Source organism: Schistocerca nitens, chromosome 2, assembly GCF_023898315.1.
Source record: "Schistocerca nitens isolate TAMUIC-IGC-003100 chromosome 2, iqSchNite1.1, whole genome shotgun sequence".
Lineage (NCBI taxonomy): Eukaryota > Metazoa > Arthropoda > Insecta > Orthoptera > Acrididae > Schistocerca > Schistocerca nitens.
In genome coordinates this window covers 564,467,820-564,483,411 of record NC_064615.1, presented here as the reverse complement: position 1 = coordinate 564,483,411, position 15,592 = coordinate 564,467,820, and the positions used below count along the sequence as shown (strand labels likewise).

General features: G+C 38.2%; 1 protein-coding gene across 1 annotated transcript in view; it reads right to left on the bottom strand.

Annotated features, from left to right (window-relative positions):
- The window catches only part of LOC126236606 (transducin beta-like protein 3), a 157,857-nt gene that overhangs the window by 91,547 nt on the left and 50,718 nt on the right, over nucleotides 1-15,592 (bottom strand). Inside the window, exon 5 of the mRNA XM_049946043.1 lies at nucleotides 1,318-1,488. Within this exon, the coding sequence (XP_049802000.1) occupies nucleotides 1,318-1,488 (171 nt within the window). The remainder of the gene's footprint in view (nucleotides 1-1,317; nucleotides 1,489-15,592) is intronic.

Genomic DNA, 15,592 nt, shown 5'->3' with positions numbered 1-15,592 from the left:
TTAGTACCACATAACGCGTTATTTAAAAAATGCTAAGAATAATTCTGGTACTTTTTTTCTATTATATTATTGGTTTTTGTGACTGACTGCCTTTACCTTGCATCAGCTTGGTGTGCAGCACATTGCTCCCTCATTCTGAGTGCTAAAGTATTTGTAAATATTATTCTGAAGAGTAATACCTAAATTTTAAGTCAGAATAGGCAACCCATATTTCTTTGGGTAAGGCTTAATGTGATGTTATGCATTTGGGTGGTTGATACATTGTGTCTCATTTTCAGTAATCATAGTACTTTATCTCAGCATTACCTTTTCCCAACTAACATAGTATTTTACCCTGAAAGCCATAAAATATTTTATTTACTGCAAGATTATTTTTGATCATTATGCATACGTACCAATTATGGCTAATGGTTTGTACATACTTCTAAATTATGTAAATTCTTGTTCATGCTGTAGTGCTGTAAGAATGTAGGAGTTTGTGCGTGCATGGTTATTTCTTTCTTTCTTTCTTTCTGTTAGCTTGGAGGAGGGCACTGTCCACAAGACTAGCTTGTTCATGCAGACCCTGAATACTCAACAGCTGGTTCCCTTTACTCCTATTATTTATATAAATTACTGTTAGAATAATCAATTGATTAAACAGTGAAGTTGCCCACTGTGGAATGGCAAACATTCTATTTCTTTAAATAAATTACCTCTTTCTCTTTAAGTAACTTGTGAGCATTTTAACACTTCAGTTTTGTTTTGAATTTACACTATGATTACCCACACAAATATCTTCACAATCAGTTTGAGAAAAGAGAGGAAACTTTGTAGAATACTTCCCCTTTCAAATTAGACATGTCATAGCAGACTCATTACACAGATAGAGACAAGATTTTACAAACATGGGAAGATGTATCTTTTATTTTTTTATATTTTATACAACCATTCAATCTGGTTTCACTTCTGGAAACACACACGCACCCCCACCTCCCCCCCCCCTTTCACCCCTCCCCCCCCCCCAACACACACACTCAAAACAAAACTTAAAGCAGCTGGAATAAATAACAATACATACCATATTAATAATAATATACTAAACGTAGTATATTTATCAACATTTGCTTCTAATAATTCTGTACGGTCCTCATTTGGGAAGGAAATTGCAAAACTTAAGAGCACACAAAAATCTGTTGAATGAGACAGAATTCCAAAACAGCTCACAAGGTAAGGATATTTACGAAGTGTAGTGAATGAATTACATATGGTATTAACAACATGAAACTTTGGTGTGAATTACAACCAGCATATAGCTGTCAATTGTGTGATTTTTACCTGATAAGGTATTTACTATTATGGTCAAATGTCATATCCGTTACTTTACTGAAATGACCAGTTAATGTCACTTCCAACAGCCCACTCTGCAATCCCCATCCATGTATAACTCCATAATCAGATGCTGCAAACACCTGGGGTGAAGTTCTCAGTGGACGAAACTTCAAAACACTGAAAATGTACATATAGTGTTAACATTTTCATTCTTTGTAGATCCATAGTTCCTTATAAATTCTGATAACAACAATCTCAATATATAAAAATGTTTAGTTCTGCAAATAAGATACACATGACATTTCCAAATAAGGTACTATTCACAGCTAATTAAGCCCAGCAAATTCAATAAAAAGTATTCATGAACCACAAAAGTTCACTAAAAGCAAGTTTAAGTTAGCATTCCAACATCTATCACTTCTCACTTAAACCTACTACTCTTATAAATTCATTAAGAGGATTTTTTTATTTTTTTTTTAAATTCACCACATCAGCTGTACAGTACAACAGATAGAGGACAAAACACAGGTATTTATCACCTTATACTGTGATTTAAACATATTTTTCAAGGAAACAGGTAAACAGAATCTGTAAGACTAAACCCTACCATTTTTTCTCAATTACATTCAATGTAATTTGTATACAGTTATACAGCTTCAACATATGATCCTCCACTAAAGACCAGGAAATGTAGAAAGGGGTGCAAACAGTTTTACAGGTAAATTGAGATAAATATATTTGTAGCATGGGTCAAGTCACAGATTCCCTGTATTGATTTTAAGTGCTGGAAACAATAACTTTATTGCAAAATAAACATCCTTCAGTGGTCAAAAATAGAGAGAGATAAATGTCATGAAATATCAAGCTTCAAATCTGGCATTTTATGTTCTCAGATACGTTTTTTTGTTACCTCTAAATCACTGCACGAAGAAGTAATAATGTTATTTCAAAAAGATAAAAGGCATTTCATTTCCATTTTGCATGTTCTAATGTCATAGTTGACCTGTTTACTATGAATTAAATACTCAAAAAACTTAAAACTTAATTTTACACAAACAATCACTACTCAAATATCTTATGAACCTTAACTGTGATAGTGACCAGTGCTTTCCTCTCCCGCAACTATCCTGCAGACCTTGTACACAAACGGATCTCCCGAGCAATAAATTCCTCCCCGTCCAACAACAATGTTCCTACCCCCACACCACACAGAAGCATCTACCTTGTCACCCAATATTATCCTGGCCTCGAATACATCAACAAATTACTCCACCAGGGATATGACTTTCTCAAGTCAACCCCTGAAATGAGATCATCCCTTGACAAAATTCTCCCCACACCACCCAGAGTTGCCTTTCGTCGCCCCCCCTAACCTCCGTAACATCCTTGTCAAACCCTACAATATTACCAGACTACCTTCTCTACCCAGCGGTTCCTACCCCTGTAACCGACCCCGCTGCAAAACCTGCCCCATGAATCCCCCCACAACCACCTACTCCAGCCCCGCTACTGGTAAAACATACACAATTCAAGGCAGGGCCACATGTGAAACAACACATGTCATTTATCAGCTGACATGCCTGCACTGCACAGCCTTTTACATCGGTATGACAACAACTAAACTGGCTGAGCGCATGAACGGACACAGACGAACTGTCCGCCTAGGAGATGTCCAATACCCAGTAGCAGAGCATGGCCTCCAGCATAATTCTAGGGACCTAGGAACCTGCTACACCGTATGTGCCATTTGGCTTCTCCCACCCAACACCAGTCCCCCGGAACTGCGGAGATGGGAACTTGCACTCCAACACATCCTTTCATCCCGCCATCCCCCTGGACTGAACCTACGTTAAACAACCTCACTCCCATTTACTCTTCAGTCTTCTCCTCTTTCCCTTTCCTCTTTAGCCATTCATGCATCTTTTCATCCTATATAGTTGTGTTTATCTTTATACTATACCTCTTTACTTCTGTATGCATCCTCTTTGGTTTGAAGCTGGCACAGTACTTACAGTAGAATATCTTTGGCTTCCCTCTGACAACCATGACTCCATCCTTGCTACCCTCCCTGTTTTCCTTTCCCTGTTGCTTCATAACCTGGGTTGTGAGTAACTGAATCCACTTTCCCTTCTTCCCTTTCTTTCCCCTCTCTCCTCACTGATGAAGGAACTAAGTTCCGAAAGCTTGGAACATAAATTTTCTGTTGTGTTTTATGTATCTATCGGCTGTACTGAGCTGAGTACTGGCCAGCCCCTCTATCTCTTTGTTAGTATTTGTTTCACATCTTTATATGATATTTTTCATTAATCATTTAACTGTGATACTGTTAGACAAATAACCCCCATGCTTTCAGATTGAAGCCACAGTGTTGCTTAGTTAAGTAGGTTTCATTAGTCGCATATCTATGAGAGCCCACCCTCCAGTAATCAGAAACCTGCTCAGTTCTGCATTTATAAATCAACTTTGCACTTCTACGAAAGAAATCAATATACCAGAAATGTGACACAGCCTTCAATTAAATTATTCTTTTTCTGCCATATTTGTGTCACCCCCTTCAATCCTGTAACTGAGATTGCTGCCTATACTATTACCACAATACCTATTGTTATCACACACTTTCTATTGGTAACCAGACTCCCTAATCTTTAATAAGCAGGAGGCAAATGACTTCAGTGTCAACCTAGGCAGTCAAGTACCATTACCACTGGCTCTCTACATGTGGGGTGCAGTCTGCTTCATACACTCCTCGCATCCCAATCACAACTCGTGAAAAATTGTCCAACTGTACAGGATCCTCACCACAAAAAATCTAAATTATTAGTGATGTCTACATCTATACTCTGCCAACAACTGTGAAGTGCATGGCAGAGGGTACTTCCCATTGTACCACTGTATTGGGATTTCTTCCAATTCCATTCACATATGGGGTGGTGGAAGAATGATTACTCTGTGCATGATTTTACTAGTCTAAACTTGTCTTCCTGGTCTCTTTAGAAATTACTGGCAAAAAGTTATAGTTTATTCCATGACTCCTGACTGAATACTGGTTCTTGAAACTTTGTAACTAGGCTTTCACAGGACAGCTGATGTTTATCATCAAGTGTCTACCAGTTAAGCATACTGATTACACTCCCATGTGGGTAAAACAATCCTGTGACCATTCGTACTGCCTCCCTCCACATACAGTCAGTATCCCCTGTTAGTCCTATTTGATATGGGTTCCCCACACATGAGCAACATTCTAAAAGGGTAACACAAGTGTCTTGCACGGAATCTCTTTTGTAGACACCAGAGCATCACGAGTGCTGCAGGATGCCTATTAACATTTCCCAGTAGACATCTAGCAGAACACATGATAGAAGGTAGTTGCTCCAGTCGATGGAAGAAGTTGTTGGGGTTTCAACAGTGCCATAAGATTGTGCAGAGGATTGAACATAAAATAAGATACAGACTGCTTAATCCAATTATTTTACTGTTATTTTATGTTGTATTTTAACAAAGTACACTGACAGAAAAAAATCCCAGTACCAAGAAATAGTTAATGTTGAGTAATGAAATTTTCGAAATACATTTGTCTAGGTATATTTAAATAATAATTGTTACAAGTTCACAAGTTAATGTAAGTGCAATAAAAACTATTGAAAATCCAAAACTCTGGTACATTAATAACTAGTGTTAACTACCAGAACGTGAAATCAAACACGTATGCATTGTGTCACACAGGTGCTTGATGTCAGTTTGTGGGATGGAGTTCCATGCCTGTTGCACTTTGTAGGTCAATAAAGGGATGGTTAATACAGTTGTGGATGACACTAGAGTTGTCATTCGATGATGTCCCACATGTTCCCAACTGGAGACAGATCTGATTACTGAGCATGAAATGGCAACATGTCAACAGTTTGTAGAGATAGCATGTTGGATTAAAATGGCGGTATGTGCGTGAGTGTTATCCTGTTGGAAAACACCCCCCTGGAATGCTGTTTATCAATGGCAGCACAACAGGTCAAAACACCAGATTGACGTACAAATCCGTAGTCACGGAGCATGGGATAACCACGAGGGAGCTCTTGTTATCATACAAAATCATAGAGCACAACTCCAAGTGTAGCTCCATTTTGTCTAGGCTGCAGACAGGTTGGTTGCACATGTTCATCTGGCCTCCTCCTAACCAACAAATGGTCATCACTGGCACCAAGGCAGAACCAGTTTTCATCAGAAAACACAACAGACCTCCACTGTACCTTCCAATGAGTTCTTGCTTGACACCACCAAAGCCACAATTGCTACTGGTTTGGGACGCTACAGGGTGTCTGGCTCAGAGCTGTCCCTGAAGAAACCAATTTGTACCAGTTCGTTATGTCACTGTGATGCCAACTGCAGTTCGAATTGCTGCTGCAAACACAATATGATGCACCATGGCCATATGCTGAGCACAATGGTCTTCCCTCTCAGTAATGCCTCGCAGCAGTCCGGAGACTAGTCCTCTCGCAATTGTATCTTCTCATGACCACTGCTGCCAGCAGTCATGCACAGTGGCTATATTCCTACCAAGTCTTTTTGCAATACTGCAGAAGGAACATCCAGCTTCCCACAGACCTATTACATGACCTCATTCAAACTCAGTGAGCTGCTGACAATGGTATCATTGCCATCTTCAAGATATTCTTCACTAACATCAACTCACTACATCTGATCTCAAAGGTAACTAATGCTCATGACCATTGTAACACCTACAGTGTCTCTCGGTGTTGAAAAAACAAAAATAGCTCCCAAATTAGCTCCCATGTCATTAAAATATCAATTCACAAAATGACCTCAAGTCCCTCCACAAGTAGTAATTACAAAAAATAAATAAAAAACAAACAGAGGGAAATATCTAGTATAGAAAGCAAAAGAAAATAAAAGGAAAATTGAATCATAAATTTTAGAAACATGGGAATGGGGAAAAACAGTATAAAATATTAAAATATTAGTTATTCCAATATGTTGTTGTTGTTGTTGTGGTCTTCAGTCCTGAGACTGGTTTGATGCAGCTCTCCACGCTACTCTATCCTGTGCAAGCTTCTTCATCTCCCAGTACCTACTGCAACCTACGTCCTTCTGAATCTGCTTAGTGTATTCATCTCTTGGTTTCCCTCTACGATTTTTACCCTCCACGCTGCCCTCCAATGCTAAATTTGTGATCCCTTGATGCCTCAAAACATGTCCTACCAACCGATCCCTTCTTCTAGTCAAGTTGTGCCACAAACTTCTCTTCTCCCCAATCCTATTCAATACCTCCTCATTAGTTACGTGATCTACCCACCCTATCTTCAGCATTCTTCTGTAGCACCACATTTCGAAAGCTTCTATTCTCTTCTTGTAGAAACTGGTTATCGTCCATGTTTCACTTCCATACATGGCTACACTCCATACAAATACTTTCAGAAACGACTTCCTGACACTTAAATCTATACTCGATGTTAACAAATTTCTCTTCTTCAGAAACGATTTACTTGCCATTGCCAGTCTACATTTTATATCCTCTCTACTTCGACCATCATCAGTTATTTTACTCCCTAAATAGCAAAACTCCTTTACTACTTTAAGTGTCTCATATCCTAATCTAATCCCCTCAGCATCACCCGATTTAATTTGACTACATTCCATTATCCTCGTTTTGCTTTTGTTGATGTTCATCTTATATACTCCTTTCAAGACACTGTCCATTCCGTTCAACTGCTCTTCCAAGTCCTTTGCTGTCCTTGACAGAATTACAATGTCATCGGCGAACCTCAAAGTTTTTACTTCTTCTCCATGAATTTTAATACCTACTCCGAATTTTTCTTTTGTTTCCTTTACTGCTTGCTCAATATACAGATTGAATAACATCGGGGAGAGGCTACAACCCTGTCTCACTCCTTTCCCAACCACTGCTTCCCTTTCATGCCCCTCGACTCTTATAACTGCCATCTGGTTTCTGTACAAATTGTAAATAGCCTTTCGCTCCCTGTATTTTACCCCTGCCACCTTCAGAATTTGAAAGAGAGTATTCCAGTTAACGTTGCCAAAAGCTTTCTCTAAGTCTACAAATGCTAGAAACGTAGGTTTGCCTTTCATTAATCTTTCTTCTAAGATAAGTCGTAAGGTTAGTATTGCCTCACGTGTTCCAACATTTCTACGGAATCCAAACTGATCTTCCCCGAGGTCCGCTTCTACCAGTTTTTCCATTCGTCTGTAAAGAATTCGTGTTAGTATTTTGCAGCTGTGACTTATTAAACTGATAGTTCGGTAATTTTCACATCTGTCAACACCTGCTTTCTTTGGGATTGGAATTATTATATTCTTCTTGAAGTCTGTGGGTATTTCGCCTGTCTCATACATCTTGCTCACCAGATGGTAGAGTTTTGTCATGACTGGCTCTCGCAAGGCCATCAGTAGTTCTAATGGAATGTTGTCTACTCCCGGGGCCTTGTTTCGACTCAGGTCTTTCAGTGCTCTGTCAAACTCTTCTCTACTTATCTCCCATTTCATCTTCATCTACATCCTCTTCCATTTCCATAATATTGTCCTCAAGTATATTGCCCTTGTATAAACCCTCTATATACTCCTTCCACCTTTCTGCCTTCCCTTCTTTGCTTAGAACTGGGTTGTCATCTGAGCTCTTGCTATTCATACAAGTGGTTCTCTTCTCTCCAAAGGTCTCTTTAATTTTCCTGTAGGCAGTATCTATCTTATCCCTAGTGAGATAAGCCTCTACATCCTTACATTTGTCCTCTAGCCATCCCTGCTTAGCCACTTTGCACTTCTTGTCGATCTCATTTTTGAGACATTTGTATTCCTTTTTGCCTGCTTCATTTACTGCATTTTTATATTTTTCTCCTTTCATCAATTAAATTCAATATTTCTTCTGTTACCCAAGGATTTCTTTTAGCCCTCGTCTTTTTACCTACTTGATCCTCTGCTGCCTTCACTACTTCATCCCTCAGAGCTACCCATTCTTCTTCTACTGTATTTCTTTCCCCCATTCCTGTCAATTGTTCCCTTATGCTCTCCCTGAAACTCTCTACAACCTCTGGTTCTTTCAGTTTATCCAGGTCCCATCTCATTTTTGCAGTTTCTTCAGTTTCAATCTGCAGTTCATAACCAATAGATTGTGGTCAGAATCCACATCTGCCCCTGGAAATGTCTTACAATTTAAAACCTGGTTCCTAAATCTCTGTCTTACCATTATTTAATCTATCTGATACCTTTTAGTATCTCCAGGATTCTTCCAGGTATACAACCTTCTTTTATGATTCTTGAACCAAGTGTTAGCTATGATTAAGTTATGCTCTGTACAAAATTCTACAAGGCGGCTTCCTCTTTCATTTCTTCCCCCCAATTCATATTCACCTACTATGTTTCCTTCTCTCCCTTTTCCTACTGACGAATTCCAGTCACCCATGGCTATTAAATTTTCCTCTCCCTTCACTACCTGAATAATTTCTTTTATCTCGTCATACATTTCATCAATTTCTTCATCATCTGCAGAGCTAGTTGGCATATAAACTTGTACTACTGTAGTAGGCATGGGCTTTGTGTCTATCTTGGCCACAATAATGCGTTCACTATGCTGTTTGTAGTAGCTAACCCGCACTCCTATTTTTTTTATTCATTATTAAACCTACTCCTGCATTACCCCTATTTAATTTTGTATTTATAACCCTGTAATCACCTGACCAAAAGTCTTGTTCCTCCTGCCACCGAACTTCACTAATTCCCACTATATCTAACTTTAACCTATCCATTTCCCTTTTTAAATTTTCTAACCTACCTGCACGATTAAGGGATCTGACATTCCACGCTCCGATCCGTAGAATGCCAGTTTTCTTTCTCTTGATAACGACGTCCTCTTGAGTATTCCCCGCCCGGAGATCCGAATCGGGGACTATTTTACCTCCGGAATATTTTACCCACGAGGACGCTATCATCATTTAATCATACAGTAAAGCTGCATGTCCTCGGGAAAAATTACGGCTGTAGTTTCCCCTTGCTTTCAGCCGTTCGCAGTAACAGCACAGCAAGGCCGTTTTGGTTAATGTTACAAGGCCAGATCAGTCAATCATCCAGACTGTTGCCCTTGCAACTACTGAAAAGGCTGCTGCCCCTCTTCAGGAACCACATGTTTGTCTGGCCTCTCAACAGATACCCCTCCATTGTGGTTGCACCTACGGTACGGCCATCTGTATTGCTGAGGCACGCAAGCCTCCTCACCAGCGGCAAGGTCCATGGTTCATGGGGGAAGTTCCAATATGTAAGAAAATCAATATTATAGTCATAGAACGTAGGTCTGCGACACCAAAGATAGTGTTTATTAAAGTATAAATAGCCATACGTTGTAATTACGATACTCCAGTCTCTAGCCTGTTCTAGTTCAAAAGTTATTTAGGACATACAGCTTTAGAGAACAACAATTGGGACATTATTAAATGGGCATCAAGAATAGATTGTGACGAGATTGTTTTTGAGGATTGTCAGTTCAAGACTTTAATTTGGACATTTATCAGATTAGATAAACGGGCAGGTGAATAGTAATCTCTTTGGCTTTAATGTCAATTCGTGTGAATATTTAAACACTTTACTGAATTGAGAATTTTAACCGGATTCGGACTTTGAATTGTGATAGTGGGAAACTTTAATTTCACGCGACTAGTGATCATAGTTAATGACAGTTTGCGGATATTAAATAGAAATAACTTATTTACCGAAAGTGACAGGATATTATCTAACATCTCTTATGCTAGCGGCAATCCTACTTAGACATCTAATTAAAGAACTTCTTTGAATCAGATCGTATGAGTGAACCTATTTATTAATAATTCTTGTCAATAAACTGACGTTAATTTGAAACATAATACAAGTCTTGAACATTAATTTAACTTAGATTAATAAACGTTAAGGTTATGTGATCTATGCCAAGAACAAACTAGCGAGTCGTAACTAAAACAATTGAACGAAAGGTTAAAGTATCGTCGTCTGTAAACATTGGTAGTAAAACTACTAAAGATTTTTTCTCTCAGAGTTGGGAAGACTATACGTGTAGTGACCCACGTTTAACATTGGGTTTTAAAAGTAATCAAACTGATACTTAGCCGGGACAATATTAAATAAAAGTAAAACCCTCCAATGACAGTCAATGTGTAAAAAATAAAATCAAACTTTCACCTATTAGACGAAAAAGCGAAAACAGAAAAAGGGCTGCTACACCATTCCAGAGTTTACTTAAGCTGGGTTTACACTAGCAAGTCGCTTGCAGAAGTTATTGCTGCAAGTTATTGCTAGCCTCTTGCAGCTGTGTTTACACAGCAGCACAAGAATTAAGCAAGATTCTTCCACAAGTTCTTTGGCAAGAAACTTGCGTCAACAACATGCTGATACTGTTTACATATGCTTTCAGTACCACTACGAGTGTGAGCCGAAGTGTAAAATGACAAGTAGGCTGGTGAGATATGCTGCAGCTCTTGTAATTGTAATGTAAAACGTGAAAAAGAAAAAGAGAAGTATTTGGGTTAGAGAGTAGATAATGAGAACATTGCAAATTGGTGCCTTTTGCAAGAACTTAGTACCGAGAGCATGGATACTTTTGAAAACTTTTGCAGAATGTCCTCAAATGATCTGGAATATTTGTTGATGCCCATATCAAAACGAGACACAAACTTCGGTACTGCTATTTCAGCAAAAGAACGTTTGCTAGTCACTCTATGATTTATAGCTACCGGTGAGCTACGAATAAAATAGGCATTTCATTTATGTGAAACATACAACCAAAAAAAGTTTGAATTTTGAAATCTTTTCTCTGTAGGAGACTCATACAAGTCCCTAATGTACTTGTTTCATATTCCCGTCAGCACGATTTCTCTGATCGTACCCGATGAATGTAGAGCCATTTTTAACGTCTTGAAAAGGGAAAATTATTTGAAGGTATGTGAAAACACAATGAAATTAAATTTGTATTGAAATAAACTGCATTTTACAGAATGATATGCTTATAAAAATGTTTTTTTTTTCTTCTAATGCTCATAAAATGGAAAGTGACAAGCTAAGTAAATAGAACATGTAATAATTACACATCGTCTTTTTCTAGACTCCTAAAACAACAAGCGAGTGGATGCAGGTGGCAAAGGGATTGTGTCTTCAAGTTATGCTACTTTCTATGTACTTCTTTTATAGACGTGTCGAAATAGACGAGATTTCATTTAATGCGCTCATCTTCTTCACTCTATCCGTAAAGTCTCGGTTATGCATGTTCCGTATTTCGGGGTAGCTCTCCACGGCTTCAATAAAATGTTCTTTATCCTGCTTCATCCATTCCCGTTTCTTCCCCATTTCTGAAATTTGTTTGCATATAATACGTAAGATGGTTGCATAAAATTAAGTCACCACATTAAGTAAAATGTTAAATATGAGTGTTATGCAGGCAACATGCTTACTATAACTTGCGCTTCCTACTTGCAGGAAATAGAAATAAATCCTAAAAGCTGCAAGTTACTTGCAGATACTTCTTGCGTGGTGTTTACACTGGAAGCGGAAAACGTGTGCAAGTCACTTTGTAACAACAACAACGCTGTACTATTGTACATATAATAATTTTTTTCTTCTGATTTTCGATAAATTAGTGTAATCGATGTTCTGATTTCATTTCTTTTTCTTTTCATGTCATTGTGTTAAGAAAACTGTAAACAAATTTCGATGTGAATTTTAATGTTTATGTCAAATTTCAAGCAATATTGCAATAGAATTGAAGTTTAACAAATGTTAAAACTGCTGTAAGATGTTAAACTTGTAATTGTGCGTCTGGTCCATACGTAGGCAATGTATTAGAATATGTAGGATGCAAAACCTCGGGTGAATACCCTGTCTGTAGGGGAGCGGTAAAAGGTGGATGGCAGGCGAGCACGGGAAAATGCACACGGGCGCTGCACGGCATAACGGGCTCAGCAGTAGTAGTCGGAGTTGGGCATCGGTCTGAGAAACACGTTCTGGATCGAGGAGGCTCTTCTGGAAAACGTGATTTCGTTGAGCCTCGGATGTGCCGTTTCCGACGCCTATACAGCATGGCAATATTCCATAGGCACTAAACGGAAAAGTATTGCGACGCTAAGAAGAAGCAAAGTGCCGATACATCTAGAGCCATTGCTGTGATTGTATGTGTGCTCTGTGCCTCGCCATCTCGCCGCCTGCCGACCGCCACATCGATACGAACAGGTTGAAACTTTTAATACTGTATTCGTGTGGACCAGTGTTACTTTTGTTCCATACTGTTCAATAACAACTTAAATTTTACCAGAACTGTCCTATCATTTAATTATCCTCACAACTAACCTAGACAGGGTCCTTTCCACATGTTGTGCAATCCGAATGTCCTGAAATGAAGATTCAAAGTTTATGTTAATAATAATTACCTGCAGACCTATCTATGTTAGAATGATGTTTAAAGAACTTTGTTGTTAATGAATATATAGGTAAATAACAAAGGTCTGACAAAGTTGGAGGATAATGTTGAAATTGGTTTAGTAATGAAGTTTAATTAATTTGAGACAAAAATAATGGTAGTTAAATGAGCAGGAAATAAAAAAAAGAAAAAAGAGTAGTAACTCATACATTGGAAATCTTGTGTGCTTAATGATTTCAATAATCAAAATTTCAATACAGTGATCATAACAGTTTCAGGGTCCCCCCCCCCTTTTTCTTTTCTATTCATTTGAATTCTGAAGTGTACTGAACTGATTTGACCAGCAAAGTTAAATCAATATAAAACCAAAATTTATCAGTGTTTTACCTTATTCAAAATTGACATTGTATGTGTGTTTCGACAGTGCTATTTCTAGGGTAACCTATGCCCGATTTTAATCAGATCAATAGACAGTACGAAGTTCCATAGTAAACATTATAGTGTAATGTTGTGTATTTATGGTTTATCCATATTGGTACAGAAAGTGAAATTATCAGTTCAGTAGATTTTCTGGTTCTAAAATTTACCATATTATGCAGTGTTACTACGTGTTGTTATGCTCGAACGTACATCAACTTCTACAGGGAAGAAACTCAGTTAATGCCTAATTAGGCTGGCGACCATATTATTAACAAATTGGTAACATCTTCTGTGTTGTTTCTTGCCCGTCCTAACGTGTGGTTGCACTCCGGAATTGCTTGACGTATCATTGTTATTACTGATTGGGTGTAAGTCTGATTTGCCTCCATTCAGGTACACGCGGTCAAAATCTGTACAAAAATTCTTTCTCTTAAGGTGAAGCCCGTCAACTTACCATAGTACAGGCTTTAAGGAGTATCGTGTGCACTAGCGCAGCGTTTACAACTTCTGCAATAAATTGCTATGGTCGCAAGTCGTCTTGGTGATATTTACACTCGCAAATCGTGCAGCAAGTTCCTCTGCAGATGTAAATTGCTGCAATAACTTGCTAGTGTAAACCGAGCATTAATGCAAACCTGACTTGCATCCTCTTGATCATGCTACTAATGCCACTCTTATACATCTGGAACAAAATTTGAATAGAAGCCATCTTTCAGATGTAGAAACACGCCTACCAACTTTCATTTATCTTGCATAACTCTCCTTGGTGTTGGGATTTTCTCTTCTGTCAGAGTATTTACATTTTTTAAGGCTCTTGTACATTTTCCCTGAAGATGGGATCTTATTCTCAAAATGGAATGAATTTTATGCTATTGACTCTAATTTTAATATATTACTTTCACAAGCATATTTTTGCGCTTTCTCACTTCAACTACATGTCTTGTGTCTTTAACAATGTGTCCTATGGTGCAATCTCCAACAGTCTAATTCTGAAAGTATATATATCTGCATATAGTCCAATATCTACCAGTTTCCTCTATATTTCTATGGAACCATTCTCCCTCTTTGCTGTCCTGTTGGCTCCTGCTTCACCTATGTCTCTTGGCCTTTTTCAACTTATCTTCAATCATATCTCTTCCTTTTGTCTGATGATTTCTTTGGGCCCAAAAATTGGAAGTTGTTTCTATTTCTGTGTCTCCAGCCAAAGAATTAGGAGTACATTAAGAAAATTAAGAAGAAAAAAACAAAATAAGCAGATGTAGCTGCCATGCTTAAGGTTAATAAATAAAATCATCATTATGTTACACTAATGTAAGGTTAATATCAAATCTTCGAAATCTAAAATCATAATCTTCTTTCCAGCCAAATTAACGTTATACTTTTTGCATCTTATACTAGATAAAATGCTCAAAAAAAAGTTTTGCATCTCCTGCATATCTTTGAATCTTAGTGTAACAATGAAAATAGTTAATTTTTGACAATATATCTGATTGGACACGTAAAAAGTCTATTCACCAAGCAGCGGCAGGAGAACACACATATAAAAAAAGGTTTTAAGTATGCAAGCTTTCAGAGCCAGTGGCTCCTTCTTCTGGCAGAAGTGTTCAAGTGGAAGGAAGAAGGGTAAAGGAAAAGGAGTGGAGAGGTTTAGGAAAAGGGAAGAGTTCGGAAAAGTCACCCAAAACCCTGGGTTAGGGGAGACTTACCATTCCTTCACCCCTCTTCCTTCCCCTTCAACCCTTCTTGCCAGAACAACGACCCATTGGCTCCGAAAGCTTACATGTGTAAAACCCTTTTTCTATATATATGTTCTCCTGCCACCGCTTGGTGAGTAGATCTTTTGAATTTTTGTGGACACAGATTCAGGGGAGAGTGTAGGTTTGGGGAGAGGGGGGAGCGGGGGCTAGAGAATGGAATAATAAGCATAATGAAAATTAATTGTTCTGACTATTCAAGGAGTCACATACAAGTTGATTCCATAACAATGTTACAAACTTTTAGGGATGATGGAGAAAGGTAAATACAACAATTTGAGGTTTGAAAATGACTTGAGTTGAAAGTTGTAAGTGAAAACTGTTCTGATACCTCTGACTGTGAAATACTTGGGCCAGTACTGGTTGTTGCTAAGATCGTAGGGCAGGTACCTTTCAGACATGGCAGTATGGACCAAATTTAAAAAAAATGTGTAATAAACATGGGCTCCAAAAACCATTCCTTAAGAGCTATGAGCACTTATTCGCCTTTACTACTGTGAAACACATCTCTTCTACCAAACAAATTGGACTCTAAAATGCATTCCTTAAGGGCTATGAACACTTACTCACCTTCACTAATGCGAAACAAGTCTCTTGTATGCTCATAGCTCTTAAGGTATGCATCTCAGAGTCTATGTTTCTTAGACATTTTCTTGTTTATGTTCATATTAGCACCTCTGAAAGTTACCTACAC